The sequence below is a fragment of the Fusarium proliferatum genome, assembly GCF_900067095.1.
Source record: "Fusarium proliferatum ET1 genome assembly, contig: FPRO_scaffold003, whole genome shotgun sequence".
Lineage (NCBI taxonomy): Eukaryota > Fungi > Ascomycota > Sordariomycetes > Hypocreales > Nectriaceae > Fusarium > Fusarium proliferatum.
The window spans coordinates 1,097,297-1,122,914 of NW_022194792.1; the positions used below are offsets into that span (position 1 = coordinate 1,097,297).

The following is a 25,618-nucleotide window of genomic DNA, read 5'->3' on the forward strand; positions in this document are numbered from 1 at the left end:
TCCCTTCAATACAGTTTACGTCGCCCAACTCTATCCTTGTAATTTTGGCTCATCTCTGTTCTCTTGACTTTAAGAAGCAGCAAAGTTAAATAAAGGTTTTTATCTCAAAATATGTCAGGACAAGGAGTCTATAAATACCCCCACAAAGTGCCTTTAGTCCTCCCCCTCGCTGTTTCTCGCTCTTTCAATTTAACATATCGCTCCCCTCTTCTTCTTCATTCGTCAATATGAGTTCGATATCGCCTCTGTGTAGTCTTCCAGCCGAGCTACTTCTCATGGTTATGGAGTGCTTGGAGTGTCCTTCCAGCATAAGAGCGTTCGCCTTCTCATATCCCAAAGCCTTGCATCTACTCCGGGTACACCGTCAACGTGTTGTGGGAACAGCCGTACGGGCCTTTGACCGAAAGCTTCCAATTGAAAAGACATTCGGATATGACGTTCGCGCTTGTCGCTTACGCTTAGCTTTGCGAAATGTGGCGTTCTTAGATCCTGCAGAAGCGGAACAAGAAGTATGCAAGGCAGACTTCTATGGCGAGTGGTGCAACTTGAAGCTGCTCTGCGAGATGGCCAGTCTCAACAATGAAATCGACCGATTCATCTCAAGGTACTCAGTTCACGCTTGGAGCAAGATCCAAGACGACTATGCTAGGGTGTTCTCACATCGAAGGGCCGGTGTATCGAGGTTTGAGCCTTACCGAACGGTTGACCTTACTGACAGCGAACTGAGGCGGTTACGAGAAGCATTCCTTGGCTTCGAATGCAAGCGACATCATCTTGTCTACGACAAAACCCTATTGCATGAGACAAAGCTACATCAAGCTACGCTTTTTCCAATCTATAGCGAGGATTCCTTCTCAGAAGGGTACTCTATTCACAACAGCTTCAATGGCGCCTGCCTGTCCATTTTCTGCTTTATATTCCAATGCTATGAAAATCTCATACGACGCGTTGATCGACAACTCGAGCTTGAGGAATTGCGCCGAGATTCGGAACCTCGACGCTCTGAACTCGTACGTATTGCTAGGTTCCGTGCGAGGACTCGAGATAAGGAGCTACGTTACATTGCTCTGCTCTGTCTGCAGGGCTATGTCTGCCTCACCGTTGCAGAACACTATACCAATGGTGAACTCCGCCAGTTCGTTCTCGGGAGCTTCATGTGGTTTTGCAAAGATGGCACGAATAATATTCCAGACCCTTGTGGTAGGTTAGTGTCTAATCTTGAGCACTTCAGCCCAGAGTATTATTCGAATGGTGATACAGCCTATGAGCCCTGGAGCCGAGGACGATTCTTCTGGGATCAAGCGCGTATGTTAGAACTCCGGCAGCGCGTAACACTCGACTAGTTTACCAGTAGACTTTATAATGCTCATTCTCTCAATCAAAGATCTCTTAGTACTTACACAGGCTGGCCTTGGTGAGACAATGAATAGATACGATGCTGTTTGGCTTATAAGCCAGGTCCGCGCCCCGTTGGGCTAGGCCATCGGTAGGGGCAAGGTAGAAGCTCATTAGCGCCTGGTTCGGCCGCTGAGGAGCTGCGCCATCGTCCTTGTTTCAGATTCTGACGAAGAATTCTGTGAAATATGGGATATGGGTTCTCATCCTTTACGTTTACACATCATGCTATAATCTCTCGTCCCAATGGTCCTGTGGCATTGATGGTAGGGAGATACGGCGCTGGCGCCAAGCTCAGCGACTCATTATCTGCATATTTTCAGATATTTCATCTGTAAGAGATCATCTTATTCTATCCCCCGGTCTGTTTCTTGGAGTCGTGAGATGCCGTTGATGCATTGAACCGTTGCACGGGACATAAAAGTTACAGAGGTCCTATGGTCTTATCCTGACTCCATATGGACCTTTGACCGGCCCTAAAGGAGGAGGAAAATATCCAGCTCTTGGAACAGATTTGAAGGGTTTATTAGCCTAGATCTATTTTAATGGGCCAAATTTACCTGAGTTATTCTATCACTCAAGATAAACGTTCCAAGTTTTCTTCCTTGCTCACCCTGTCTTATGGCTGGAGAGACTGGGGTTTGTCGTTTAGATAAGGAAGCACCGCTAAGATAAGAAGTAAACGATGCGAAAATCCTCTGAAACCCACTGTAATTTGAGGGCACAGTCCAAGCATCGCCCTGTTTCAAAGACAGAGTCGCATTGACGGAACATTAGTGCTTATGATCTCGAATTCTAACCAATAAAACACGCTGTAGATATTGAGAAACCTTGCCCGACAATCGTCGGGTTAGAACGTAGGATTCTGTCACGTCCCTGATGCCGATACCAATTTCCAGCTTCCCACTCGATCCATGGGGCACTCCTCAGAGCAAGAAAACTGCTGACATTAAATAGTGGTGCCAGAAATATCTGATTTAAGGTTCACTAAATCTGTACTGGGTTATTCTTACTTTGCTCACGTCTTTTTGTCACTTGGAACAGACGTTTTGAACTTTTCTCGGCTCCCGAGATTGTTACACATGAATAAATAATTGTGACGATCCCATTGCTAACGGTTTTTCTCGTTTCCGGCAACACTCTTTTTTACACTCCTTTTGACACTCATTTTATCTTTGTTTATTCAGTATGAAGTTCTTGTCGCTCTTTAGTTTCTCTTTGGCAGTCGCTGCTTGCCGCAGTACTCCCTCACCCCAAAAGTCGGCCAAGATCGACGTTCACGCTCATTTTGTTCCCGATTTTTATGCCAAGGCCTTGAAAGAGGCTGGACAAGTACCTGGTCCAGATGGCATGCCCTTTACTCCCGTGAGTACTGCACTGAAAACCCATTCATGAGATAGGCATAAGCTTATATCAGTAGGAATGGGATGCCGAGTCTCATCTGCAATTTATGAAGGAAAACAACATTGAGAAATCGATTTTGTCAATCTCAAGCCCTGGAGTCTACCTCAATGTTCCGTCCAAGGATGCCACCAAGAAAGCTATCAAGTTGGCCCGTCGAGTCAACCAGTATGGATCTGAGGTGAAGGCCAAGTACCCCAAGCAGTTCGGCTTTTTTGCGTCACTTCCGCTGCCTGATATCAAGGCCTCCTTGAAAGAGATTGACTATCTCTTCAAGCAGCTCAACCCGAAGCCCGATGGCATCGTCATGATGTCTAACTATTACGGACTGTATCTCGGCGATCGTGATCTTGAGCCCATCTACGACGCGCTCAATGAGCTCAATGTCACTATCTTTGAGCACCCTACCACCCCATGCACTCAGTTCAACAAGATGCGTTTCGACATTGACAAGACCGCTCCCTCCATCTCGCAACAACAATGGCAGGCTCTCAACCGGCCAGTCGCCGTGCGACAATTTGCTGCTCCTACCTTGGACTTCCCTTTCGAGACAGCGCGAACCTTTGCCGATTTATTCTACACGTCAATGCCGACCAAATTCCCCAACCTCAGGTGGATCATGTCCCATGCTGGCGGTGGTCTGATCCCAACCCTGGACCGCATTATCACCTACAGCGCTCTTTACCCTGGTCTCAATTTGACAGAGGCTTCGATGAAGCAAACCCTCTCTGAGAACTTCTACTTCGACCTTGCTGGACCTTGGCCTGTCAACTTCGCCATTCCTGCACTGCTTCGATGGGTTGATTACACCAGAATCGTTTGGGGATCGGACACTGTCTTCACGCCGATGTCAGAAGCTGCCAAGTATGCTGCTGCTTTCGATAAGGATGTTGCAGAGGTATTCCCGGATCCTCGAAAGGCGAACGCGATTCGAGCGACTAATGCTCGAGGTCTATTCGGCTAAATGCGAGTCCCCGCTCCGCGAAAGCTTTGCCAGGTGGTGAATTGGTACAGCGGCAATGTCGCTCCAGTACGTAGTATTAATATATCCTTCTTGAATTCTTATAATCTTGTTTTTCTCTCGGGAACCTTCTCTAGGAGAGGCAAGAAGACCCAGGACCTTGGCTATAGGCGATCAAAATGTTGAGGTAATTTAGCCTAAGCTTAGGGGATGCTTTACTGAGTTTGTTTTGGCATTCTCCTCTAAACTTTTAGTTTTCTTATTTCTTGAGGACCTTCCAGTCTTTAAGGATAGTCTTGTGCACATAATAGGCGTCGTAGATAAAGGTTGTATGACATGATGGTGACTTATAGCCATGTCATTCATCCGGGAGATCATCCTTTTCCCACCAACTGACTATTCTCATTGGTGGACTCTACCCCAGATTCCTTGAGACCTCGGCATTGATACCCAGAAAAGATGAGCTTGTGGCCCATGCCATCGGGTCAACATCGTCCGAAGTAACGTTTTAAGCTTCCCCGCCGGTTTCTCCAGAATTCATCCACGGCATCTGGGTTTAATGCTGGCGGAATCTGCTGATCCGGATAAATTGAAGTTTCGTATTTAAACCGCCACTGAATCCTTTGAGAGGATCTTTTATCATGTCAGACCAGATTGACACCGAAAATATCAGGATGAAGTCAGTTCAAATCCCAAGCTTATATCTTGGGCCGTTAGTGCTAATACTGAACTTAGGCTCGACCCCAAGCAACTCACAGCCTTTCTGGCCGCCAACTCAACTGGCGTTGGTGTTCTAGTATGCCCCGGTGGTGGCTACAGTGTGATGTCTATTAGCTACGAAGGATTTGGTCCGGCAGAGTACCTCAGCACGCTTGGCATCGACGCATGGGTTCTCAACTACACAACGGCCAGCATCAAAACTCCGCCACTGTATCCGACACCTATGGACGAAGCCCTGGCTGCTGTCGAGATGATTAGAAAGCAGAGCCCTGGAACCAAGAAGTTGGGCATCATGGGCTTCTCAGCTGGTGGCCATCTTGCAGGAACAACACTTACAAATCCGAAGGCAAAGCTCGACTTTGGTATTCTGAGCTACCCGGTTATCACCATGGAGGACGACTACACTCACGAGAACTCACGATATAACTTGCTCGGAAACAACCCGACCCGCAAACAGATCGAAAGCCTATCCGTGCAGAATCGGGTTTCGGACAAGACCCCACCGACGTTCCTCTTCCATACTTCAAATGACGAACTCGTCCCGGTTCAGAATACATATCTTTATGCCAATGCTATGGCTAAGCATGGTCGAAAGGTCCAGGTAGTGGTATTGCCTGACGGAAAACACGGTATTGGTCTGGGTGTTGATGATCCTGTGCGAGACTGGAGACCGGAGCTAGAAAGGTTTCTCAAATACTCGATCTAGGTGTTCTTGTCCCAATTAGTGCGACCTATTAATTGAGCCACACCGACACGAGGTTCATTCTGGCGGATTTATATAAAACCTCCGAAATGGCCCTATGGCCTAGGCATATTCTATACTAAGAGCATCCCCATCCTAAATCTCATCATAAGATAGTCTAAGCTGTGATACGTACAGCAGAGGAAGACATAGGAGAAGGTTGAAGGAGCTTTGGTTCTATTCTCAACTCGTTCACAGGTTCGCATATCTCTCTCCTAGTTCCTTACACATGAAAGAGGCTGGCCATGCTCCCCTCGAAAATATAATCTGCTTTTTGAGGGAAATCATTGTAAGCACTCGGCTCTCTTTTTCTTTTCGCCGTCGGGGTTGTTAACAAATAAATGTAGTATTTGCCATTGAGGGTTATAGCTAATAGCTTAATTAGCACAAATCTTGAGCTTAGTTCCCGAACATCATCAATGTCCAGCATCATTGTCCATCGTCTTTGCCCGTCGATACTACCGAGACAGGTATCATCTTCATGGCTATAAGAGGCTGCCCTACCAGAGCTGCTAACGTGACTTATAATGCCGATGAGATATTCCAGCACTGTGCAGAAGCTTATTAAGAGGCATCAAAGCTTTGTGAGCTTCTCAGAGGTTTGACGCAGGTCACAACACTGACTAAGTTGTCTGTGCTGATTTAAGATCTCAGCCACAAGTCTCAACTGCAAATCGCAAATAATCATCCGACTTTATGGCAATGAGCCAATTACATATACAGACAACTCAAAAACTACGATGTTGATTAAATCTCAATTTGACTTTAGGATACTCTTATGATGAGTTTGTGGTATCTTACTTAAATCGTTCTAGACCATATATCAAAACATATACTAAGCCTAGTCATAAATTTGTACGTTAGATACTAATCTTAGAATACCTTTTCCCACGCTATCCGCTCATTTTCCCGGTTGGCCTTTCATTCATACGACTAGTTGATCGAAAATGCGCTCGGCAAGAAAAACTCTGGCATCCTCAGGGTTACCGCCTCTGTCTTCCTACATGAGCAAGCGGGTGTAGCCCATATCATTCTTCCAACGATCCTATCCCCCTGAATCAAAATTGCTAAACCGTCCTTCTCGGAGCATAAATACTTGAGTCCAGGGATACGATAAGCTCTCGCGTTTCGTAGCTCTGTTGGTAAGACGAAACTCCCAACCTTGTGTGCAAACATCCTATTACACCCTGTACAAGTGATACCAACAGTGTAATCATACGGTCTGCAGTGAATAGTCCCGAATCTGGCTGCATTGTCTCCCAGCACAGTTTGATCATCGCCGGGTCTGAGTTTGGAGAATGAAAGCAAGTCTGCGAGCCATTTGATGTTATCTTTGCCATCCAATGGCCAGGAGGGAACTTCTGGGCTGTTGTAGAGTCTGTTCAAAACTCCCTGCAGACGGTCCACTTCGTTCTTCTCTTCCAGGATTTCCATGGTGGTTGATGCACTCCCTGTATGAGTTCTTCCCAGGGCTGTAATAAAATCTTTGATATCTGGTCCATCAATCTCCAAAGCTAGCTTTGCGGCAGACGAGAAGGCTTGTATCATCGAACCGCGCTCTGGTCTGCCGACTATCGAAACTGTTCCAATGTCTTCCACATGAAGAGTAACACGTTGCTCCGAATCGTTAAACTTTGTGTATTTACCCAGTGTTGGCGGATGCACTTCTTGTCCCAACTGCCAAGTGAAAACGTCACTGTAGCCAAATTCGGACCAGTGGCCAGGACCTCGTCTTTCGATAGCTCCCATAAAAGGGGTTATCAACAGCGCAGAGTAGTCTCCCACTTTGAGGCATTCCCACGCGATTCGATAGTACTCCGTCTTAAAATCAGAACTGTTTGGTTTAAAGGCCCTTGCACGAACTATTCCTCTCAATGCATGGAGGAAGTCCATTCGGTCTCTACACCCTCTCTTGCAGAGCAAAGCAGTTGCCATGGCAAAGTTCATCCTCTTCAGTAACTTTGCCTGTCTCAGTGTACCGAGACTCCATGGGACTTGATTCTTACCCATCTGGACCTTTCTTTCAAGAACATGCACCTTCTCATGTTGGCGAACCTCGTCCTTCCAGGCCTTGAAGATCTGGCCGAGGAATGCAGGGTCATCAAGGTCGGGGAAGTACGTATAGTTGCTGATCATCATTCTGACTCGCTCACTTCTGATGAACTCCATGGCAGTCCAGACGCGTTTGAAGTACTTGGAGTTGCAGACTGATATGACTGAGCTGAGACGTTCTGGAGTCCGCTTGTCCTTGTAGAGCTCGTGAACTACATTCGCACTCACATCATCGAAGTACAGGACAGTTGTCTCGGCTGTGCTAAAGAGCTTATCCATGATGGGAAGGATATTACTCCTCAGAGCATCAGACCATTGAGGGACGCTTATGTAGTCTAACCAAAGCTCTCTGGCCTCGTACCCAGGTCTTTCGATTCCGTTGTAAACTCTAGCCGAGATATCTAGAACACGACGGGCTGCTTCTGGCGCCTCTGGTACTGTTTCTTGTTGCTGCTGTGCCTTTGAGATGTTGGGATCCCAGACATGGGAGACTGCTGAGAAGAGGATCTTTGAGCTGACTACACAGTCCATATGTCGGTCGAAGAGTATGATATCGCCTCGGGGCGTAGACACAACAGCGCTTGAACCTAGGCGACGCGAGCCTGCCTGCTCAATGCGAAATGTACGAATAAGAGGGCTCCCTTTGAACAACTTCTGACATTGCAAGCACTTCAGCTTCTCTTCTGTAGGCTCACGCCATAGGTTTTCAAGAAGCTGTTCGCCTTCCATGCTGCGTATATGAGTTTGTGGTGTCAAGTTTCTGGAGACAGCAAAAGCAAGTGGGAAAAGTCAAGGTGAGATGAGGGGTTTGCAAGCTGCATATCTTCAACAAACAAGGCAATTAGTTACACAGTGACGCATTGGCAACCAGATATATCATGATGATTGGCTGGTCACGGCAGTTCCCAGTAAGCAGCCCATCAAGTTGCATCCACGTTTGTGGTCAAATACCCGTACAACGGGATCTTTGGAATACGGAAGTTATTGCGCTGCATAACAATAATTTTCAATCCCATTTATGTTTTCCGTGGTTTTGGTGACTGAAGATATTTATGAGACTAATTGATTGATGTTTCTGAAGACCTCACGAGCACTCTTTAACTTTCTCACCTTTCAAAAAGTGTCGTAAGTCTAGTCCTGTTTACGTTCACTCTTACAACAATCAGATTTGTATTCTGTTCTACCGCAAACATTACCGATAATTTGGTTCGGCTGGCTGCTGTTAGCGTTTGACTGTCGCGGGTTAGCCGTTATCTTAGGCTGTTAAACACAACGTCTAAACCTGAGCTAGAAGACACTATTGGAGCCAATGTTCGTATCTTGGCCTTTTAGCAGTATTCAGGTGCAGAACACTAGCCTCATTCGAGTCGGGCTCCGAGCTGAGGAAATTACCGGCTGTCAAAGAAAACAGCCCCTGGCTGGAATACAAAAAGTGCCGGTTTGGCAGCATGTCACTCTGATTCATTCACGTCATTCTTAGTCACTATGGCTCCCCGATCTTTAAACGCGTTGATTGTTGCAGCGTTGGCTGTGGCTGGTGTTTATGCCGGGCCCTGCAAGCCATCGCTGGCACCATCATCTATCATCTCGTTCTCGAGTGCATTCACGACGATAGAAGGACTATCATCAACTGAGACACAGACTACAGCGGGTGTTTCGTCCAGCACTGAGACACTCTCGACTGCCGACGCCGATACCACCGAGGCTCTATCGACTACTACAGCCCTATCGATCACAGAGGAGCTGTCGACCACTGTCTTTGAGTCGACAACATCGGCTGAAACTACCACAGCAGCGGCAACGACGACAACGGAGGCTGGATGCACAGTCGCTTGCACCCATGTCATCGGAAAGAGCGGCGCTTGTACGATTCCATTCCAAGTCGCAACATGGCAGATCGACGAGTCTTGGCATATCGGTTCACCCACAGTAACTAACCAGGCGGCTTGCGCCGACGCCTGTGCCAGTGACTGTCGTTGCAAGTCCTTCGCCTCGTATGGCACAAGCTGCGACCTGTACTCGGGCACCCAGGCCCAGGTGAATCCACCTTCCTTCTACCTCGGCTCTTATTTCTTCGATCTGGCGGGCTGTTATGAATGCGATGATTAATAAGGGGGGTATCACAAGGACTTTAGAAGAATTTTTCTTTGGGCGATTGGGATCAAGCCACGATGTCCTGCTTCGGACGATCCAAAGGCTCAAGCCGCATATTTTGGAGGAGTAAGGCGCTGAAAGAGTTTGTTACGAAGCTAGCGATAGTCTTCATAGAATTGGAGTTAGAAACACGGGGTCGACTTGATCTACTACATGTTCCATCTTGGTGCAACAAAGGTTCGCGAGCAATCAGTCCAAGTCGAGCGTGCTTGTGCGCTACTACGACTAGACAGACAATGTGTGCTGACAGCCTCGGGGGAGCTTAGCCAAGTTTCGCTTTTTAGGTCCACGGGCACAGGCAAGCCTACGTCTTTATCCTCGACTTCCAGTCCGTAGATATGAACCAAAAGAACACCAACCTCAACCACATACGACCATACCTACCAGAGAACTCGGGATCCCGTCCGCTCTCCCATAGATAAGCTGGTAAGGGGCGGATTAGTAGTTGGGTCGGTGACGACCAGCGAATCCCCGCTGTTGTATGTTTTTGCCTGTTGTAGCTGTACCCTTTTTTTTTTGTCCTTGCCATTGTGTTTGTAGGCATGGTTGGGAGGGAAATGGACGACCGAACCCCTTACTGATCGGGCACGTCGCGCATGCATCGCAAGTCGATGTAGCTAGACAAGCGGAGGCGCAAAGGTCGTAGATGTAGCAAGTTTGCTTTCGGCTACGAAGAAGGGGGCGGTGAGGTGAATGAACGACCTGAGGCATCACTGTCGATAATGGGCCTCCTGGCCTATACTTGGTCAATGGTGAAGCCAACGACACGGAACACTCGAGAAGGTGCCGACCAAAAATCCTGCGATCCAAGCGTTGGTCGGAGAATGTAGCTTTTGTCCACTAGAACCTGCGCACTTGATCCCTTCCGAAACGTCTGGTCTTCAGTAGGGGTAGGTTTTGATAGGGCGCGATATTCGCCGCGGGATGATTTGTAGGCGTGAACAGAAATGGGTAGCAGCTGACCAAAAGGAGTCAGGGTAGGTAAGGAGGACGGAAATTGCTCAGAAAGTGGGTAGCTGCGGTTCTTGTAATTGAGACTATATACAAACATTCACGGGTATCCATACGAAAAGATTTTCTGTAACAAAAAGACAAGGTGCAACGCTAATAGATTGTATTGGGACATCAAGTTGGGCAGCCACGGCATCGTTCGTGTAATGCTCGAAGGAACCGCTTGGCAAGATGGTGTCGCCCATGACGATGCCTTCAAGCCACCTCTTGCGGTCGTCATGTCGGACTCGAGAATATGTATTGCGACGAGGTTGTTCGTCGCTGGTATTGGGACCGAGACTTGTGGATGTAGGCTACGGCCTGTTTGTGCGTCGACTCTGGCGAGGCCGTGAGGAAGCGCGGGTTTGGGTTGGGTTCGTTGGCGTGTAAAGGATGATCACTCTGTAAAAAATTAGTCAGAATGTGTTAATATCTATTGTGGTGCAAGTCAAGACATACATTGTGAGGTCCATGTGTGGTTCAAGCGAGCCCTCCAGACCAGACGCGCCATTACCAGTATCACAACAGAGTGGCATAGATGCATTCAGCCAAGTCAAGCCCTGCCATGGCGCCCAGCGGTTTTCGCAGTCGGAGACAGAAACATCGAGGGTGAGGAAGATGCCATCACCGTGCTCATAACAGCAGCGGTGACTGAAGATCCGTCGATGAATCCTTCTTTGGCCAGCGCCACACAGACAGTCCATGAGGGGATGCTGGCATGACTTTGGGCGGCAGCGGCGTCGCGTACGAAACATCAGGAAATGAATGCTGAGTACGGTTGTTTGTTGGCCAACAGTCGATAACTCGACCCGTTCAACTTGTAAGACGTGTAACGATATCGTCGTACACATCACTGCGAACTTTGTCGAGGAATGACTGCGCTACTCCATTTTCGTCTCTGTGCTCCTGGATGGAATCCACCTTGGCATCCAGATCCTCTAGATCGTCTCGTAGCTCGACCAGGCGCGTATCGTAGCCTTCCAGGACATCAGCGCTGTGTTTGTCCTGGCCTTGGAGCTGTTCGACATCACGCTGCAGGGAGCTAAAATCCTCGCGAAAACTCGTGACTTGCTGTCGTAGCTGACCGAGATCTGTTCTAAGGTTGCTGTTCTCTTGTCTCAAGGCAGAGAGTTCCTGGTGAACGAGTCGATCCCTTTCACTCCGCGCCTTGAGCTCGGCCCAAATTTGAGCAAGTTCATCTCGTGCCTCGTCCGGGCTGCTAATGCGGCGGCGCTTTCTCTCATTGATTGGGGGAGCTGGTGGTGGAGACCCGGTCTCGTCATAGGCCGGCGGTGCGTCGTCTTCCGGGGAGAGATCGATGACCTTGGTCCCAGTGCTTGCAGAAGGATGCTTGTCGTGGGAAGGCGCAAAGCGAGTTTGTTTCACGGCGTCGCTGATGGACTGAAGCTCGGCTTTGGAAAACTTTGTAGCATCGACGTAAATACTGAATGAGGTTGCGGCAGAGAGCATGCGAAGAGCATCCAAGACCTTGCCTGACTGTGTTCGGCTAGGGGCCAACGGCTCTTTGGCAGCGGTGGGAACAAAGAGCCGAACGTTCTTGTTTGTTTGGAACTTCAGGCATGCAACAGGACACTTGAACTTCTCTTGTACCGCTCCCGGTGCCGTTGAAGCAAAAGCGAAGTCGAACGATGTGATGGAAGAGGGATCGATGGAGATGGCAACATTTGAGATGCCCTCGACTCCTTTCAAGTTCATCGGAAAGCGCAGCTCGATATTTGCGCACAATCCGCTCAGGTGAATTCGTAGCATGATGCTGTCGATCTTTGGATCAGGCTTCGAGAAACAGTGGGTTGCGCCATCGTGTTCCCACCCAATAACGGCGGGCGCGGTCTCATCGACGTCAAGACATGGCGAGGTGGAAGAAGACATTCCTAGAATCCATCAGTAGCACAGCGAGCATCAGACGTACCTTGACGCCGTCAACAACGAGACACGAGCAGAGATGACCGGCTCCGTCAACAGGCAACCTGTGGTCTCCAGCAATGCTGCAAGACCGTGCTTGAGCTCCAGCAACGCTGCGAGTCCAATCCAAGTCTCTTCTACAGTCCCCGGTTGTTCCAACGAAGGGCGCACCGCGCACGTTCGATGGGTACAAGTCGGAATTTTATAACGGTCTGCAGTGACGGTTCACCGGGTCTCTGAACGTGCCTATTGTTGGGGCGCGAGGAGGGTCGGGCGAGGAGCAAAATCTCGATCAGCGAGCCCACTTGATCTCCAGCACGCTGCAAGAACAAGTTGGAGCGCTTCTCTTGATAGGTGGTTGTACCTTCGGTCGGGTGAGGATGGCGATGATGCTGCCTTTGGCCAGAGCGTGAATACGAATGGCGTTGACGAAATTGTGGGGCCGTCACATGACCATAGAACCAGTAATGATTCAAGCTCGTTTCGATGCTCAAAGAAAAAGAAAAAGTAGAAAAAGTTCGGCGGGAGAAAGAACATCTGAAGATATGGATATTTTGGTCGCTGTTCAAAAGAAGAACTGCCGGGAGAAAGGCAGCATCAGAATGATTAAAGCTGCCACTGTTTGGAGTGAGGAAGCTCAATGATTCAAGAAATATGGTCTGTGCGTTCGGCTATTTAGTTGTTACGCGAGACACAGTGTAGGTACAGTGTTCTCGACTGCATAGACTGTGCTTCAATCTCTGGGTTACCCTGCAGAATCTAGATAAAGCCTGAATACGTAAATCTCATGGGAAACTGATATAAATAGACTTTGTTACAGCTGCATCTGTTGATATAATTTAATCTCCTTTTGGTTTTCTTTCTTCTACGATAATTTAAAGGTTTACGCGTGATATGATGAAACGTTTGTGCAAATTTACACCAGGAGTAGGAAAAGGATCAGTAAAAGACATTCTCGTATATTTGTTATCGCACATTTGGAGCAGAGGGATAGAAACTGGCCTAGGTATGTCAGATTCTGTGGCTACACTCTACAGGAGTTTTATAACGTTGACTTATTAAATTTCTGCAAACTCAATTACCTGTGCTGCAAAAACTGCAACGCGAGGTGCGCGTCGAGGTTGAACGCCTAAAGTTGGTTGACGCGCAGATCATACCAGTGCTTTTCACTTGCTTATCTCCCGTGTGTTCATTCGGTGGTAACGGCCTGTCTCTGGTACAAGATTTACCATTCACCTTGACGAAAACTCATATCTTGTCCCAATTTTCCAAATCGCCTATTCTAGGCGCCCCGAGCCCTCAGTCTATCCGAGTGAGAAACTCATAAAAACCGACAAAGCGTGCACTTAAGACTTCCCATTCGTCATCCCCTCCCACCTCTCAAAGTTCCCAGCTTCCAGGCCAAACAAGTCCAATAACCGACCAACCATCTGATTCAATATGTCATCCACTGAGCTTGGTCTCGTGTAGAATCCGACAACAGGAGGTGCAATAATCGCACCGGCTCTTGTCACCTCCATCATGTTCCGCAAGTGTATCTCACTCAGCGGCGTTTCTCTCAATGACAACACTAGTCTTCTTCGTTCTTTGAGGCAGACATCTGCTGCACGGGTGATAAGATCATCGCAAATGCCGGCGTTGATGGCAGCTAGCGTTTTTACCGAGCAGGGGACAACGATCATGCCATCAACATGACAAGACCCGCTTGCAACTGGTGCGGCTAAGTCATTTGGGTTGTAGACGTGATCTGCTAGTGCTCTCACTGAAGCTGGCGTGTAGTCTGTTTCGTATTTTATGGTCTCGGCTGCCCATTTACTGATGATGAGATGAGTTTCAACATTCAGTCTTCGAAGTGTTGAGAGAACGTGAATGCCAATGGCAGCTCCTGTCGCGCCAGTCAGGGCTACGATGATCTTCTTTCTTGGTGCCTCTCCCATGTTGATCACTGAAAGAGCTGAGTTGTAATGTTAAAGTGTGAAGATAAGTTGGCGCGTAACCGATAGATTGAAGACTACTCCCGGTTTCCAAAAGCGATATAATAGTTATGGTGCTCACAAGTAACAGATGGGACATGCGACTCTTCTTAAACGAAGCTCTTGTCATATCAGACCCGTCAGTTTGGTAGCATTGAGGCTCAGTTCGGGAGTCCTCGGTGCCTTCGGGGCCCACATTCCCGGACATTGCGGCTCGGCAGATGTGGACTCGGTGGACTCGGGGCCTCGGACGACCATGCGTCATATGATGAACAGAGTTAATAGTATGAGTTCTATAAAGATATAAGAATTACTGAAGCCCATCAGTTATGCCATTGAAACCAGTCCAAAATCAGCAATAGTTACCATCATGGCTTCTAAATCTCTTCCCCATATGGACTTCCGCAGTTACGTTGAGGCTCTCGAAGCCGACGGCGACCTTGTCTCGATCACAGAAGAATGCGACCCTCATCTTGAAGTTGGTGCAATTATTCGAAAGGTTGTTGAGACTAATGACAAGGCTCCTTTGTTCAACAAGCTCAAGGGACAAGATGAGAATGGCCTTTGGAGAATATTGGGTGCACCGAACTCCCTTCGATCCGATCCCAAGCAGCTTTACGGCAGACTTGCCAGACATCTCGGACTTCCTACAGACTCATCGATGAAGGTTATCTTGGATAAGATGATCGCTGCCAAAACAACACCTCCTATTCCCCCTACTGTTGTTGAGACTGGTCCTTGCAAGGAGCACATCTTGACGCCAGACCAGTTCGACCTCACTAAGCTCCCAGCACCACTGCTTCATCGATCAGATGGTGGAAAATACGTCCAAACTTATGGAATGCACATTGTACAATCCCCAGATGGAAAATGGACAAACTGGTCTATTGCTCGGGCAATGGTCTACGACCGAAACCACCTTGCCGGATTGGTGATCAAGCCGCAACACCTCTACCAGATTCACGAGATGTGGAAGAAGGAAGGCCGCGATATGCCTTGGGCTTTGGCCTTTGGAGTCCCTCCTGCTGCCATCATGGCATCGAGCATGCCCCTCCCTGCAGGATTGTCTGAAGCTGAGTACATTGGTTCACTCGTCGGATCATCCCTTGACGTCGTTAAGTGCGAGACCAATGGACTCTATGTACCCGCCAACTCGGAAATAGTCTTTGAAGGAACATGCTCTATCACAGATACTGTACCTGAGGGGCCTTTTGGAGAGATGCATGGGTATGTCTACAACGCTGTCTATTTTCTTCCAGTGCTGACAGTCACCCTAGATACGTGTTCCCCGGCGATACTCACCCTTGGCCAAAGTATACGGTAGATCTCATCACGCACCGTAAAGATGCAATTCTGCCCGTCTCCAATTGCGGAAGGTTGACTGATGAGACTGTAAGCATTAGCTTGTTTTACTCCAAGACTGTGACTGACTTCAGTAGCATACAATGATAGGTCCTCTTGCTGCCGCAGAGATCGGCTTTCTTCTGAAGTCGAAAGGTTTCCCTATCAAGGAAGCTTTCTCACCTTTCGAGTCTCAAGTTACATGGGTTGCATTACAGGTCGACACTCAGAAGCTACGGGAGATGAAGACCACGCCCGAGAAGTTCTGCCGTGAAATCGGAGACATCATCTTCAATCACAAGGTCGGCTATACGATCCATCGCTTGGTGATCGTCGGTGATGACATCAACGTGTATGATTTCAAGGATGTGATCTGGGCTTTCTGTACTCGCTGCCGCCCCGGAATGGACGAGTACGTCTTTGAAGACGTTGCCGGCTTTCCACTCATTCCATACATGTCGCATGGTAACGGAGCGCCTAATCGTGGTGGCAAGGTTGTCTCCGACTGCTTGTTGCCAGTCGAATATGCCACCGGGAAGAACTGGGAAGCAGCGGACTTTGAAAACTCGTTTCCGGAGGAGATCAAAGACAGGGTTTGCAACCGATGGCAAGCCTTGGGCTTCAACAGCGCGAAGTAATTTGGGGCCATCCTAGCAAAGAGATTACCAGAATATTTATAGATGCCATTACAAAATAGTGTTTTATTAGAACATTTGCGATAAGCTTAGTACATCCTCTAGGGCATCGGACTTTGTTGTACAGGTAGGGGCCTAGAGACCAAAATCTTGTGGCACCTGGTCCGACATGATGAAATTGTATGATTCAAGGGGAGAAAACGCATCAAAGTCAAAATCTCGAAGCCAATCATCCAAGCTAACCATGCTGCAAGGAGGAATATCAGTACTTTTGAACAGTGGGGAGCGCTGTAACACAAACCTTTGTTCCTGAGTGTTGCCAAAATGCTCTGGTAGAACAGGCATGCTTTCCAAAGAAACTGCTATTGGGTGATGCTCTTGTGATGAATTCTCACTTTGGCATCTGATTTCATCCGCTGACGATCGTTGTAGAGCTTTAATCGCCCTAAGAGCTTTCTTGTGCGCTGCAGAGAACTGTCCAACATCGTCGCTGCGCTCTGTTAACGTTTTTACTAGCTCAGCTAGTATCTCTTGGGAGTCTTGATCTTGAGCGTCAGAGCCTTGTCGGATAAAGCTCAACAAGAGTGCCGAGGCAAGACCGTTGTGAACGAAGGCCCATGAACGAGTTGCAAGATTCGAGATAGAGCGTAGCTTGATGAAAGCACGGACACTTCGTTTCAAAGCACCTTGAAAGCGGTTCAAGATCGTTGAACATTCTTCTTCACTAAATTTTCCTTTGTTCTGCGAGGACAGTACAGGGCGGCAGAGGGTGGAGAGGAGAAAGTAGCGGTGGACGATCAGGCTATAATGCTCTTGTAGCTCCTGGATCGAGGTAGATCGCTGCAAATCCTGCAGATGGGGAGCTAGAGAAGACTCGTAAAAGTCAAAGTCATGAAAGAGCCGGCTATAGTTCCAGACTGGTTCTGTCTGGGGAAGTCTTGGAAGGTGTCTGAAGCTCAGATGACATAGCCAGTTCATAGCCTGTCGGTAGTCAAGAGGCTGGCTAGATGGATCCAAGGATACGAGAGCTGGGAGGTCTGGCTCTAGGTCCATCTCATGAGAAGCTGGAGGTCTATCAAATGCCAATGAGAGAAGTGCGTCTTGCCAAACAATCGCGAGCCTATGAATCCGGGATACGTCAGTACTGCCAAGACAAACGGTATTCTGCTGAGAGACTCACCTTAACTGTTGCGCTTCTGCAGGCGAGAGACGTAGGGCACAGTGATTAATAGGTTGATGGAGGCCAATAGATAGCGCAACTCGAACCGTAGTGCCACCTAGGATCCAAGCTGCACGAGGATTCATGTTATTTTGCAAAACATGACCAAGGATGAGCAATGCTTGGATCAGTCTCTTGGAAGGATTCCACAAAAGATCAAAGGAGCCCAGATACTTGAGAGCGGATTGCACTAAGGTGGTAAGTTGCCTGTAAGCGACCGAGTGAGGAGAACTGCTGCTTACAGTTTTGGCTGGACTTGGATAGTCGTATAGCAGTGGGTAAATCCGAGAACTGCGCCCCAGCCGCCATTATAGCATGAAGAAGACAAAGGCTATGGTTGTCGATCTGCTGTGCTTGAACTTCGTGACTCAAGATAGAACATATGAGCTTCTCGATCTCAGTGAGATCATCAATGACGAACTGAAAAGAGTGAACTCGATCCCGATAGAAGCCAAACAGAGAAATCATGTCTTGGTCAACAGCAAAGGTTGTTTCTGAGCGACCTGCAGGGGTGCCACGTCCACCATTGGAAGCGCCATCCATACCAAGAAGAGGAAGAATTCCGGTTTCAAATGCGGTGCGACGCTCATTGCTGGCATGAGTTTGGGTAGTATCTGGCCGTGCAACCGAGATAATGGAGTTGTCGCCTAGCAAGGACGGACTTGCGTTGGATACACTGCCATCGCGACTGACCGGGCGCCTAGGTTGCGTTGCATTGTTGGGACCATGGCTCGAGTCCGTGACAGCCTGTAGTTCTGGTTGGTGAGGTTGCGGAGTTGGACTTGATGACGCCCGAGGTTGGTCGTAGAAGCAGAGGTCGGAGTGGCCGCGCTTGATGCATGTTTGGCAGGGCTGCTGATGATTACAGCGCACTTTTCTCTCTCGACAAGGCAGACATGCTTTCCTGACACGCGCAAGTTGCCGCACGCGCAGTATGCTCTTCAAATCTGGCGGCTGAGTTGCTGCAGCCTCCGTTCTCGGCGCGTTCGGGTATCTCGGGATATTCGGAGTTTGTTTCGGGGAGTCGTTCATCGCAGAATGACTTGTTTGGGAGCAATTGCATATATAGGAAAGTAATTCAGCTATATTCGAGGTGACTCTTTATCAATTCGAGAGTCCGTCCAGATGATGGAAGCAAGATTCGCTTCATCTGTAGTTCGAGATATCCATCGCGCTAGTTCTATAACCTCAGGCACCAAACTCTGCCACCTAATCATTCTGTTGGTGATTTTCATCAACAACTGAAGCATCACAAAATCGTGGGACTTTCAGCCAGAGAAATCCATGCTGGGCCATAAGAGAATTGTATATGTATTCTCACCACTACATCTTCTGACTGCCTCGCAGCTGTTTAATACCGGGATACGAGATCAAGGTTCAAGTTAACGGATATCGGCTCCAGGGCGCTAGACATCTTGTAAGCGTGTCAAAAATAACTGACTAGCTTAGAAGCTTGAGTTACACCAAATTTGTTCACGTCTTTTTGTCGTTTGAAAAATGGCCTTCGGTTTTATTTCCCCCCTTAATCGATTATAAGTACGAAGTAGACACTAGGGAAACCTAAAGAAGATTCATTCATGCGAGGCAGATCCTACTGAAAACACATTCTGGAGGAAGATTCCGGTTATAACAATGCCGTGATGCCGCAACTGGGCCGTTGCATCGGAAGCTCAGCGCCGAAAGTGGGGCCGTCTTACTCCCTCGTCGTAGAGTCCGTTCCCAGACAAGTAAGGGCTGGCACCTTCAACCCAAAGTACGCCATTTCGTCAACGGGCTACGGCACAACCAAAGAGTTCTGAAGCTAGACCCCTTTCACTGTGTTTCTCGCGAAAATCAAGCCACGTCATCTGCTCAAAGCACATGCAGGGTTCAACATGCATGCAATCATCTAAGGCTCTAGGGGTAGCCCAGATGACCCAATTATGTTGGACTTGGCTTTTAGAGAAGCTCAGAGCCAAGACTTGTAGGCCACCTTAGCCGTTTGTACTAAACTTATAGAAGCCCAAAGATTGGTCGAAGCGTACTTACAGATGGCTGAGTCTATAAGCATGGCACTTGAACCCATTCCCGATTCTGAAGTGCCCGAGGGGAGAGAGAAAGTCGTGAATGTCAGCATACGAGAGTCAGAGTGTGAGTGCTGCTCATGTCAGATTCTGTTCCCAAATATAACATCTCTCATTTACATGCTGCCGTGTTATCCCCAAACGCATGTGTAAATCCCTTCTGATACAAACTCAAAAACGCCCTGGCCTAACACGAACCCCTGATCGGCTTGTCAATCCCGAACAAGACCCTTTTCTCACGAGATGTCTAGTATTCAAGCACAGACCCCCCCTTCTCGCCATTCATTATTATTTACGTATAAGCAACAAGGCACCAAATTAATTCTCGCATCTTGCCGAGGAACCGCAGCCGCGTAATCTGCCCACGGCAACACGGCTTGCCCAAGTGGAGCAATCTGTGCTGCTCCGCCTCAGCTACCCCGGACCGAATCTTACGAGTTGGCCACTGACGAGACCAGACGCGCTTCTAGGCCCGCGACTAGAAGGATTTCGGCATTTTTCGTATGGAGGCGTCTACGATAGAACCAATCCCAGGGTGTTGAGTATTGACTGCTTTGCCTCGCCTGAGAAGCGCTGGCTTGCTCGTATTGGGCTTGTTTGCTCCTTACTCCGTTGGTCGGCTTGAGCCGCGTGGGCAACGCAGCTTTCCTTTTTAGTAGGCGACTTTGCGTCAGTGAGGCACAAATGAATGATGCGAGGATAAATACAGAATCATGGCCTCTTCTCCGCAGTTTGACAATTCATTTCTCTTGTACACTTTTTGCTTAATTAATTGCTTTCGTTTGTATTCTCCACTCGCTATAATGTCTGATTCAGCTCATCATGCCCATCGGGTATTCGTCCCCAAGATCCAAACCATCGAAAACAACCCTCTTTCACACCTTTTACCATACGGCTCCTTAATACTTGCTACCAGCATCATCTGCATTGTTCTCCTTACCAACTGCCTCGAGCGATGGATCCTACCAGCTGTTTACAAAGACATCTGCCAAACATTCGAACGAACAAAGGACGAAAGGCGACGGCGGTCTTTTGTCTACTTCCACGTCGGCTGCATCATTCTTTTTTGCGTTCTCTGCAGTGGATGCTATCCTATGATGTACTTCCTCATCGGCGACGCCAAATTCTCTACACCATTTACCAAAGGCAGCTCTGTCACGATCGGAGACAGTCTGCTTGTTCTTTCCGAAGTCTACAGTTCATATTACATCTTCGAAATATGCTTTCGCACCAAGTTCGCTAGCCCTCTCAGCATTGCGCACCATACTGGACTACTTGTCATCACACAGACAGCGTTGAGTCTTTTTGCCGATCACGACAAGCATCGCGAAGCTACACTGGAGTTCTACATGTGCATGGTCTGGGGTTAGTCAATCAAGGTTCTGTAGTCTCGCGAGTCGAAATATGCTGACAATGCTTTTATCTAGGCACATTCGATGTAATCGTCGAGCTCCCTATCTTCCTCATGATGATCGTGTGGCGGATCAAGCGCCACAACACTCTATTGCTGTCCCGCATGGCCTACACGTGCTGTGTCTGGCAAGTTACAGGGGCTATAACCGAGGTCGCCGTTACGATATATCTCCTCAACCGGTCGTGGCATCGCTGGGGTCTCGAGTGGCGCATCATTACACCCCTGGTGTTCTCATTGTGGATCACAACCCAGCTCTACGGAGCCTCTCGACTATATCAGATGGGACGCGGTGAGCGGCAAAAGCTGAAAGCCAAGGACGAGTTGGCCTTGACGCAGGAGGAAAGCGTATGATTGGACTCAAGACAACTGTCTTTTCACATAGATTTGGATTTCACAGTCACGTAGCATTGCTAGCCGAATACATATACCCAGTATTTTGAATCTTTGATACACTCTATGCTGCACAAAGCTTCATGGGGCATTGTCTCCTTCTAAGTTCTCTCGGCCGATTTAAGCTCTCAGCCACCTCCTTCAAGTACCAGGCGATGACTTCTTCAGCGCTCTGCCCACCATATCAACAATCTCTTCTGTAGCTTTACTGTCCACAAACTCGAGTACATCGACAATCTTTTCCCCGCTCTCATTCATGGTCATCAGAAACATGTACTCTCCCCTCTTCGTCCATTCTTCTTCATCATCGCTGTCCCTCAATTGTCTATGAAAATTGGTCTCAGAGGCTGCCCATACGAGGACCTGTCGTAGGGAAGGATTGGGCCACATCTGCTTGATGATGACAGTGAACGAAGACATGACCTCTCCGACCTGATTCAGTCGAGCGATCAAGCCATAGCGATCCATAGACCCAGGAAGGTTGGCCGACGCTGGCGCAAATCTGTGGCTATACTCGTCGCTGAGGATGCGTGACAGGGCTTCCGTGTCTAGTGTTCTAAAAACATCGGTGTACGCTGTTGCGGTCGCAATCAGAGTCGCTATATCCAGCACGGGCATAGGCTCGTCTGTAGAAGACATGGCGGTGGAAGTGATGAGGGTTAGAAGAGTAAAGAGTCCGCGTGCGGTGAGGAGGGCATTTGAGGGACGTATATGTAGTCAACTGCTATGTTCTTGCAATGTACTTATGCCAAGCCAATTGTATGGAAATCCTTAACGAATGACCATACATAAATACTCTACAGGGCGCCGCCGGACTTAGGACTTGTGAATAGCCGGTGATCCTGGCAAAATCCCTGTCTCGACCGAAAGACTCCTAGAGCGGACGAACAATGTTCGGACTGGCAACGAAGGGACGGCCAAAGGAAGGCAAAAAATAAAACAAAAAATTGAAGGCATTTTATATAAGTGATGGAAAGACTTATGTGAATTTAGTATATCTCACTAGGGTCTTAGAAAGGTTTATAGTGGCGTCCTGATTTAATGTCAAAGGCTTTCTTGCTTCGTGAGGAAGTCCACCTGCGGAGCGCCAAGATTAGAAGACCGAAGCTCGGCCGAATCACCGCCACTGCGACTGCAAGCTGCAGGATGCCTACGCTACTAGATTAAGGTCAAAGTAATGGCTTTCTTGTCACAAAGACGCGGGCCAGAAACCGGAGGAGACTCTTTATCCTGTCCCTCTTTGTAATACTTCAGAGACTCTGTGAATCCAATCCTCGTCAAGTAGTACTTCTCGTCCAAAGTACAGATCAAGCAAGCTCCAGGACGTGGCCCTTCTCCTTCAGATTCCACCTCCGAAAGCATGACGACCTGAACGTCTATAGACTCTGTGATAGACTCTTTAGTTGCCTGGCTTTCGTCTAGCCAGACTAGATCAGATGTTTCTCCACCATCGAGCAGCAGAAACGCGCATCTCTCCTTCAGAGGATCGACAGTGTGACCACCGAAAGCGCCAGTCTGTTGATAGTTGCTGAAATCATGCCCGCAGTTTGGGAATAATTTCCCGTGTCCGACCCTGGCTTTGATCTGAAGATACCCGTTATCGTATCGACCAAATGGAGTGCCATCTGGGCTTTGACCTTCCATAGCCACAGGCTCTGCGACGATCTTGTCACCTAGAGTCCCTACTATGTTGAAATTACCATAATCAATCGCTGAATCTTGACTGGCCCATGACCAAGATGGCGCGCGATAGTTGGCCGCCTTCTTGCCTGGCCCACCGCGCTTCCAGCAGAGACTTTTCACGAGCTCATCATCGTCTTCGCACCAATGGCCGGCCATGTAGCCAGACGGGTGAATTCTGTCAAGGGCTTTGGCCATTCCACTAATGGCAAGGAGTTTGTCATCGATGAATGTCAAAGATCGATGCGAGTAGTCTCCTCCAATAAGGTGGACATACCAGTAGCGCAGCATCTGTTTGAGTTCCTTCTTCTTTGCTTCCTCGTTCTCCGCAGATTTAATCCGATGCGCTATCTTTGCGATGTTCACATTACGACCTATTGAATAAAGCTCGTCCTCGCTTTCGTGAATCCCGTGTAAACACTCCCAATAGAGTTGGTCTTCGGCGTAGTGAATGATGCGCGGTGACAGAATTCGCTCTTGCATGGTCCATCCTCTGTCACGGAGCGCGCAGTGGCTTAGAAGATCACCCATATCTCGCAGATTGGTAGCCGAGCGATCGATTCTTGTCTCCTGATCTGGGAACAGAAAGATCGAGCTTTCTTCGTCGGTTGAGAGTTTGCTGCAGATCTTCATGCTGTCCTTGTCATTGAGAATGGAAGAAGACCTCTCATTGTGTAACCCTGCCTTGGCGTCTTGGCTGGAGTCAGCAGAGATAGTGACGACGGCGTTCTGGTAAATGGAAGCCATCTTGATGGCTTCCCTTGCCCAATCTTCCTTGTCATCTTGAACAATGCAGAGACTGTCGATCCAAACCCATTTCAGGCCAAGATTTCTGACAACTTGAACAGTATCTGACAGCGTCTTGGGAAGCTCAGAAATATTGAACTCTGTCAGGCGCATGCCGAGGTTCTTGGTGGTAGTTTGCCAGATGGCATCCAGGCCGCCCCATCTGTAGCTCAAGGCGGCATACGACGAATATCCAATTGAGCCCGGGGATATCTTGAGCTTGGTACCTCGGTCTGCATCGATGATCTCAACAAGTCTCGCGGCGCGCTCTTCTACAACAAGTGCGTCGCCTCGCGAGAGGCTCCTTTGCTGGTGTAAGAACTGGATGTCCTCGCATAATTGCAACCGTCGTGCCTCTTTTTTCTGCAGCAACACATCGAGTCCTTCTGACAGAAAAAGTGATTCCAATTCTTTGCTATTGCCATGCATCTTCGCGAGACATTCTTGGAGATCATTGTCAATAAGGTGTTTACAATCTTCAAAGCAATCTTTGCTCAAAAGGCATTCCTTGAGCCACTCCAAAGCATGAACAGTTGAAGTCAAGCTAGAGGTGCTTTCTGGTAGTAGTCGAGCGGTCTCGGCGCCTGATCGCTGAGCAGGATCTCCAGGAAGTGTCCTCATTGTAAGCCAGGAAATGCTTCGTTCGCGCTCGCTAGGAGATTCCGAGTCGAAGTCCGAAACCACGATGGTCAAGCCATGTTTCGGGTGGTTATGTTGTCCATAAAAGGCTCGAGCCTGCTGAGTAGCGAGAAGCTTCTGGTTCGATTCGGAAAGAGAGGATTTTGAGCTTTCCGAGCTCAGATGCCTCATTGCATGACGACAAGGTATGCTTCTCAGGTTGAGTGGTAAAAGAGGCTTCAAGCTACCCAGTGCATGACGACACAACTGGCATGTCCTCACAGACTTGTAGAGGTCGAGTAGGTTCTTATGTAGCGCAAAGCCCTGCTTAGAGACAAGCTCTTCGATATTTATCCTGGCGCAAGTATCGCATAGAGACTGTTCCATGTTGGAAGAACAGGTGTAGAATTGCGGGAGCTACGATCGATCTGGTGAGGTGTAGTCGTATATGAATATTGAGAGAAAAACAGGTCCAAGTATCTCCGAATGGCAATCTACTGCCTGTTTATTTATTATGGGACGAGTTGCAAGCCGTAGGACTCAAACTTGTTGTCTTCAACATCAGTCCTAGCATTGTGCAATAGGTTGGATAAGTTCCGCTTATGGGCAGTTCAGCATGAGTGAAAAAAGTATAAAAGACCCCTACCCCTCTCTGAAGCTCTAAACTCGAAGTAGAAAGATCGTCACCATGAGTGGTGCAAGGCTGACAGCAGCACTAAGCTAGCCCCAGGCACAATAAATAACCTATACGCGACAGCCAAGCACATACTCTGTTTGACTTAGAGACAATACATAGGGTCAGTTATAGAGTTTGAATGGATCAGGACGATTAAGATTCCTCTTTGTCGTTTTGAGTCCTATTTATTTCCTACCCGTTCATGAGAACAATCTCTCTCGAGATGGGCGAAATGTTTTTGCTTTTTAGCAGAGCGCGGTAATTTGATTCATCCCAAATAGGACTCTATCGTGTGCAGTCATAAGAACTCTCAGATCCCCGCTGTGGGCATTATTCTGGGCTGTAAGTCAACGATATGCGAGAACGAGACAGCAATAAATGCCAGCGCTATCGGTCTATAAGAACAAACAATAGTTTTCGGTTTGGGGTCTAAATGGTTCATTGGAACCATTTCATGTGATATCTGCCGTTTGAAGTCGATGGTC

General features: G+C 48.3%; 12 protein-coding genes and 1 non-coding gene across 13 annotated transcripts; 7 read left to right on the forward strand and 6 right to left on the reverse strand.

Annotated features, from left to right (window-relative positions):
- Positions 1–227: 227 nt before the first annotated feature.
- FPRO_06762 (uncharacterized protein) lies at positions 228–1,343 on the forward strand (the record flags this gene model as incomplete). The annotated part of the gene is made up of 1 exon (XM_031228289.1): positions 228–1,343. The coding sequence occupies one exon, from the start codon at positions 228–230 to the stop codon at positions 1,341–1,343; it is 1,116 nt and encodes a 371-aa protein (XP_031078640.1).
- A 1,240-nt stretch (positions 1,344–2,583) lies between these two features.
- Positions 2,584–3,760, forward strand: FPRO_06761 (uncharacterized protein; the record flags this gene model as incomplete). The annotated part of the gene is made up of 2 exons (XM_031228290.1): positions 2,584–2,760; positions 2,816–3,760. 2 exons carry the CDS (start codon positions 2,584–2,586, stop codon positions 3,758–3,760), a joined length of 1,122 nt encoding a protein of 373 aa, XP_031078641.1.
- A 638-nt stretch (positions 3,761–4,398) lies between these two features.
- FPRO_06760 (uncharacterized protein) lies at positions 4,399–5,183 on the forward strand (the record flags this gene model as incomplete). The annotated part of the gene is made up of 2 exons (XM_031228291.1): positions 4,399–4,436; positions 4,493–5,183. The coding sequence occupies 2 exons, from the start codon at positions 4,399–4,401 to the stop codon at positions 5,181–5,183; spliced, it is 729 nt and encodes a 242-aa protein (XP_031078642.1).
- Positions 5,184–6,152: 969 nt separating this feature from the next.
- Positions 6,153–8,000, reverse strand: FPRO_06759 (uncharacterized protein; the record flags this gene model as incomplete). The annotated part of the gene is made up of 1 exon (XM_031228292.1): positions 6,153–8,000. The coding sequence occupies one exon, from the start codon at positions 7,998–8,000 to the stop codon at positions 6,153–6,155; it is 1,848 nt and encodes a 615-aa protein (XP_031078643.1).
- A 756-nt stretch (positions 8,001–8,756) lies between these two features.
- FPRO_06758 (uncharacterized protein) lies at positions 8,757–9,380 on the forward strand (the record flags this gene model as incomplete). Its single annotated transcript, XM_031228293.1, has 1 exon — positions 8,757–9,380. The coding sequence occupies one exon, from the start codon at positions 8,757–8,759 to the stop codon at positions 9,378–9,380; it is 624 nt and encodes a 207-aa protein (XP_031078644.1).
- Positions 9,381–9,795: 415 nt separating this feature from the next.
- On the forward strand, positions 9,796–9,911 carry rrna14. Its single transcript, XR_004093474.1, has one exon. It is a non-coding gene; the product is annotated as a ribosomal RNA (ribosomal RNA).
- Positions 9,912–11,228: 1,317 nt separating this feature from the next.
- Positions 11,229–12,305, reverse strand: FPRO_06757 (uncharacterized protein; the record flags this gene model as incomplete). The annotated part of the gene is made up of 1 exon (XM_031228294.1): positions 11,229–12,305. One exon carries the CDS (start codon positions 12,303–12,305, stop codon positions 11,229–11,231), a length of 1,077 nt encoding a protein of 358 aa, XP_031078645.1.
- A 1,379-nt stretch (positions 12,306–13,684) lies between these two features.
- On the reverse strand, positions 13,685–14,275 carry FPRO_06756 (putative 3-octaprenyl-4-hydroxybenzoate carboxy-lyase; the record flags this gene model as incomplete). Its single annotated transcript, XM_031228296.1, has 1 exon — positions 13,685–14,275. One exon carries the CDS (start codon positions 14,273–14,275, stop codon positions 13,685–13,687), a length of 591 nt encoding a protein of 196 aa, XP_031078646.1.
- Positions 14,276–14,681: 406 nt separating this feature from the next.
- On the forward strand, positions 14,682–16,290 carry FPRO_06755 (putative 3-polyprenyl-4-hydroxybenzoate decarboxylase and related decarboxylases; the record flags this gene model as incomplete). The annotated part of the gene is made up of 3 exons (XM_031228297.1): positions 14,682–15,538; positions 15,589–15,703; positions 15,751–16,290. 3 exons carry the CDS (start codon positions 14,682–14,684, stop codon positions 16,288–16,290), a joined length of 1,512 nt encoding a protein of 503 aa, XP_031078647.1.
- A 132-nt stretch (positions 16,291–16,422) lies between these two features.
- On the reverse strand, positions 16,423–18,538 carry FPRO_06754 (uncharacterized protein; the record flags this gene model as incomplete). Its single annotated transcript, XM_031228298.1, has 4 exons — positions 16,423–16,534; positions 16,589–17,407; positions 17,468–17,696; positions 17,749–18,538. 4 exons carry the CDS (start codon positions 18,536–18,538, stop codon positions 16,423–16,425), a joined length of 1,950 nt encoding a protein of 649 aa, XP_031078648.1.
- A 1,834-nt stretch (positions 18,539–20,372) lies between these two features.
- FPRO_06753 (uncharacterized protein) lies at positions 20,373–21,334 on the forward strand (the record flags this gene model as incomplete). The annotated part of the gene is made up of 2 exons (XM_031228299.1): positions 20,373–20,934; positions 20,997–21,334. 2 exons carry the CDS (start codon positions 20,373–20,375, stop codon positions 21,332–21,334), a joined length of 900 nt encoding a protein of 299 aa, XP_031078649.1.
- A 180-nt stretch (positions 21,335–21,514) lies between these two features.
- FPRO_06752 (uncharacterized protein) lies at positions 21,515–22,012 on the reverse strand (the record flags this gene model as incomplete). Its single annotated transcript, XM_031228300.1, has 1 exon — positions 21,515–22,012. The coding sequence occupies one exon, from the start codon at positions 22,010–22,012 to the stop codon at positions 21,515–21,517; it is 498 nt and encodes a 165-aa protein (XP_031078650.1).
- Positions 22,013–22,531: 519 nt separating this feature from the next.
- FPRO_06751 (uncharacterized protein) lies at positions 22,532–24,844 on the reverse strand (the record flags this gene model as incomplete). The annotated part of the gene is made up of 1 exon (XM_031228301.1): positions 22,532–24,844. One exon carries the CDS (start codon positions 24,842–24,844, stop codon positions 22,532–22,534), a length of 2,313 nt encoding a protein of 770 aa, XP_031078651.1.
- Positions 24,845–25,618: the final 774 nt, after the last annotated feature.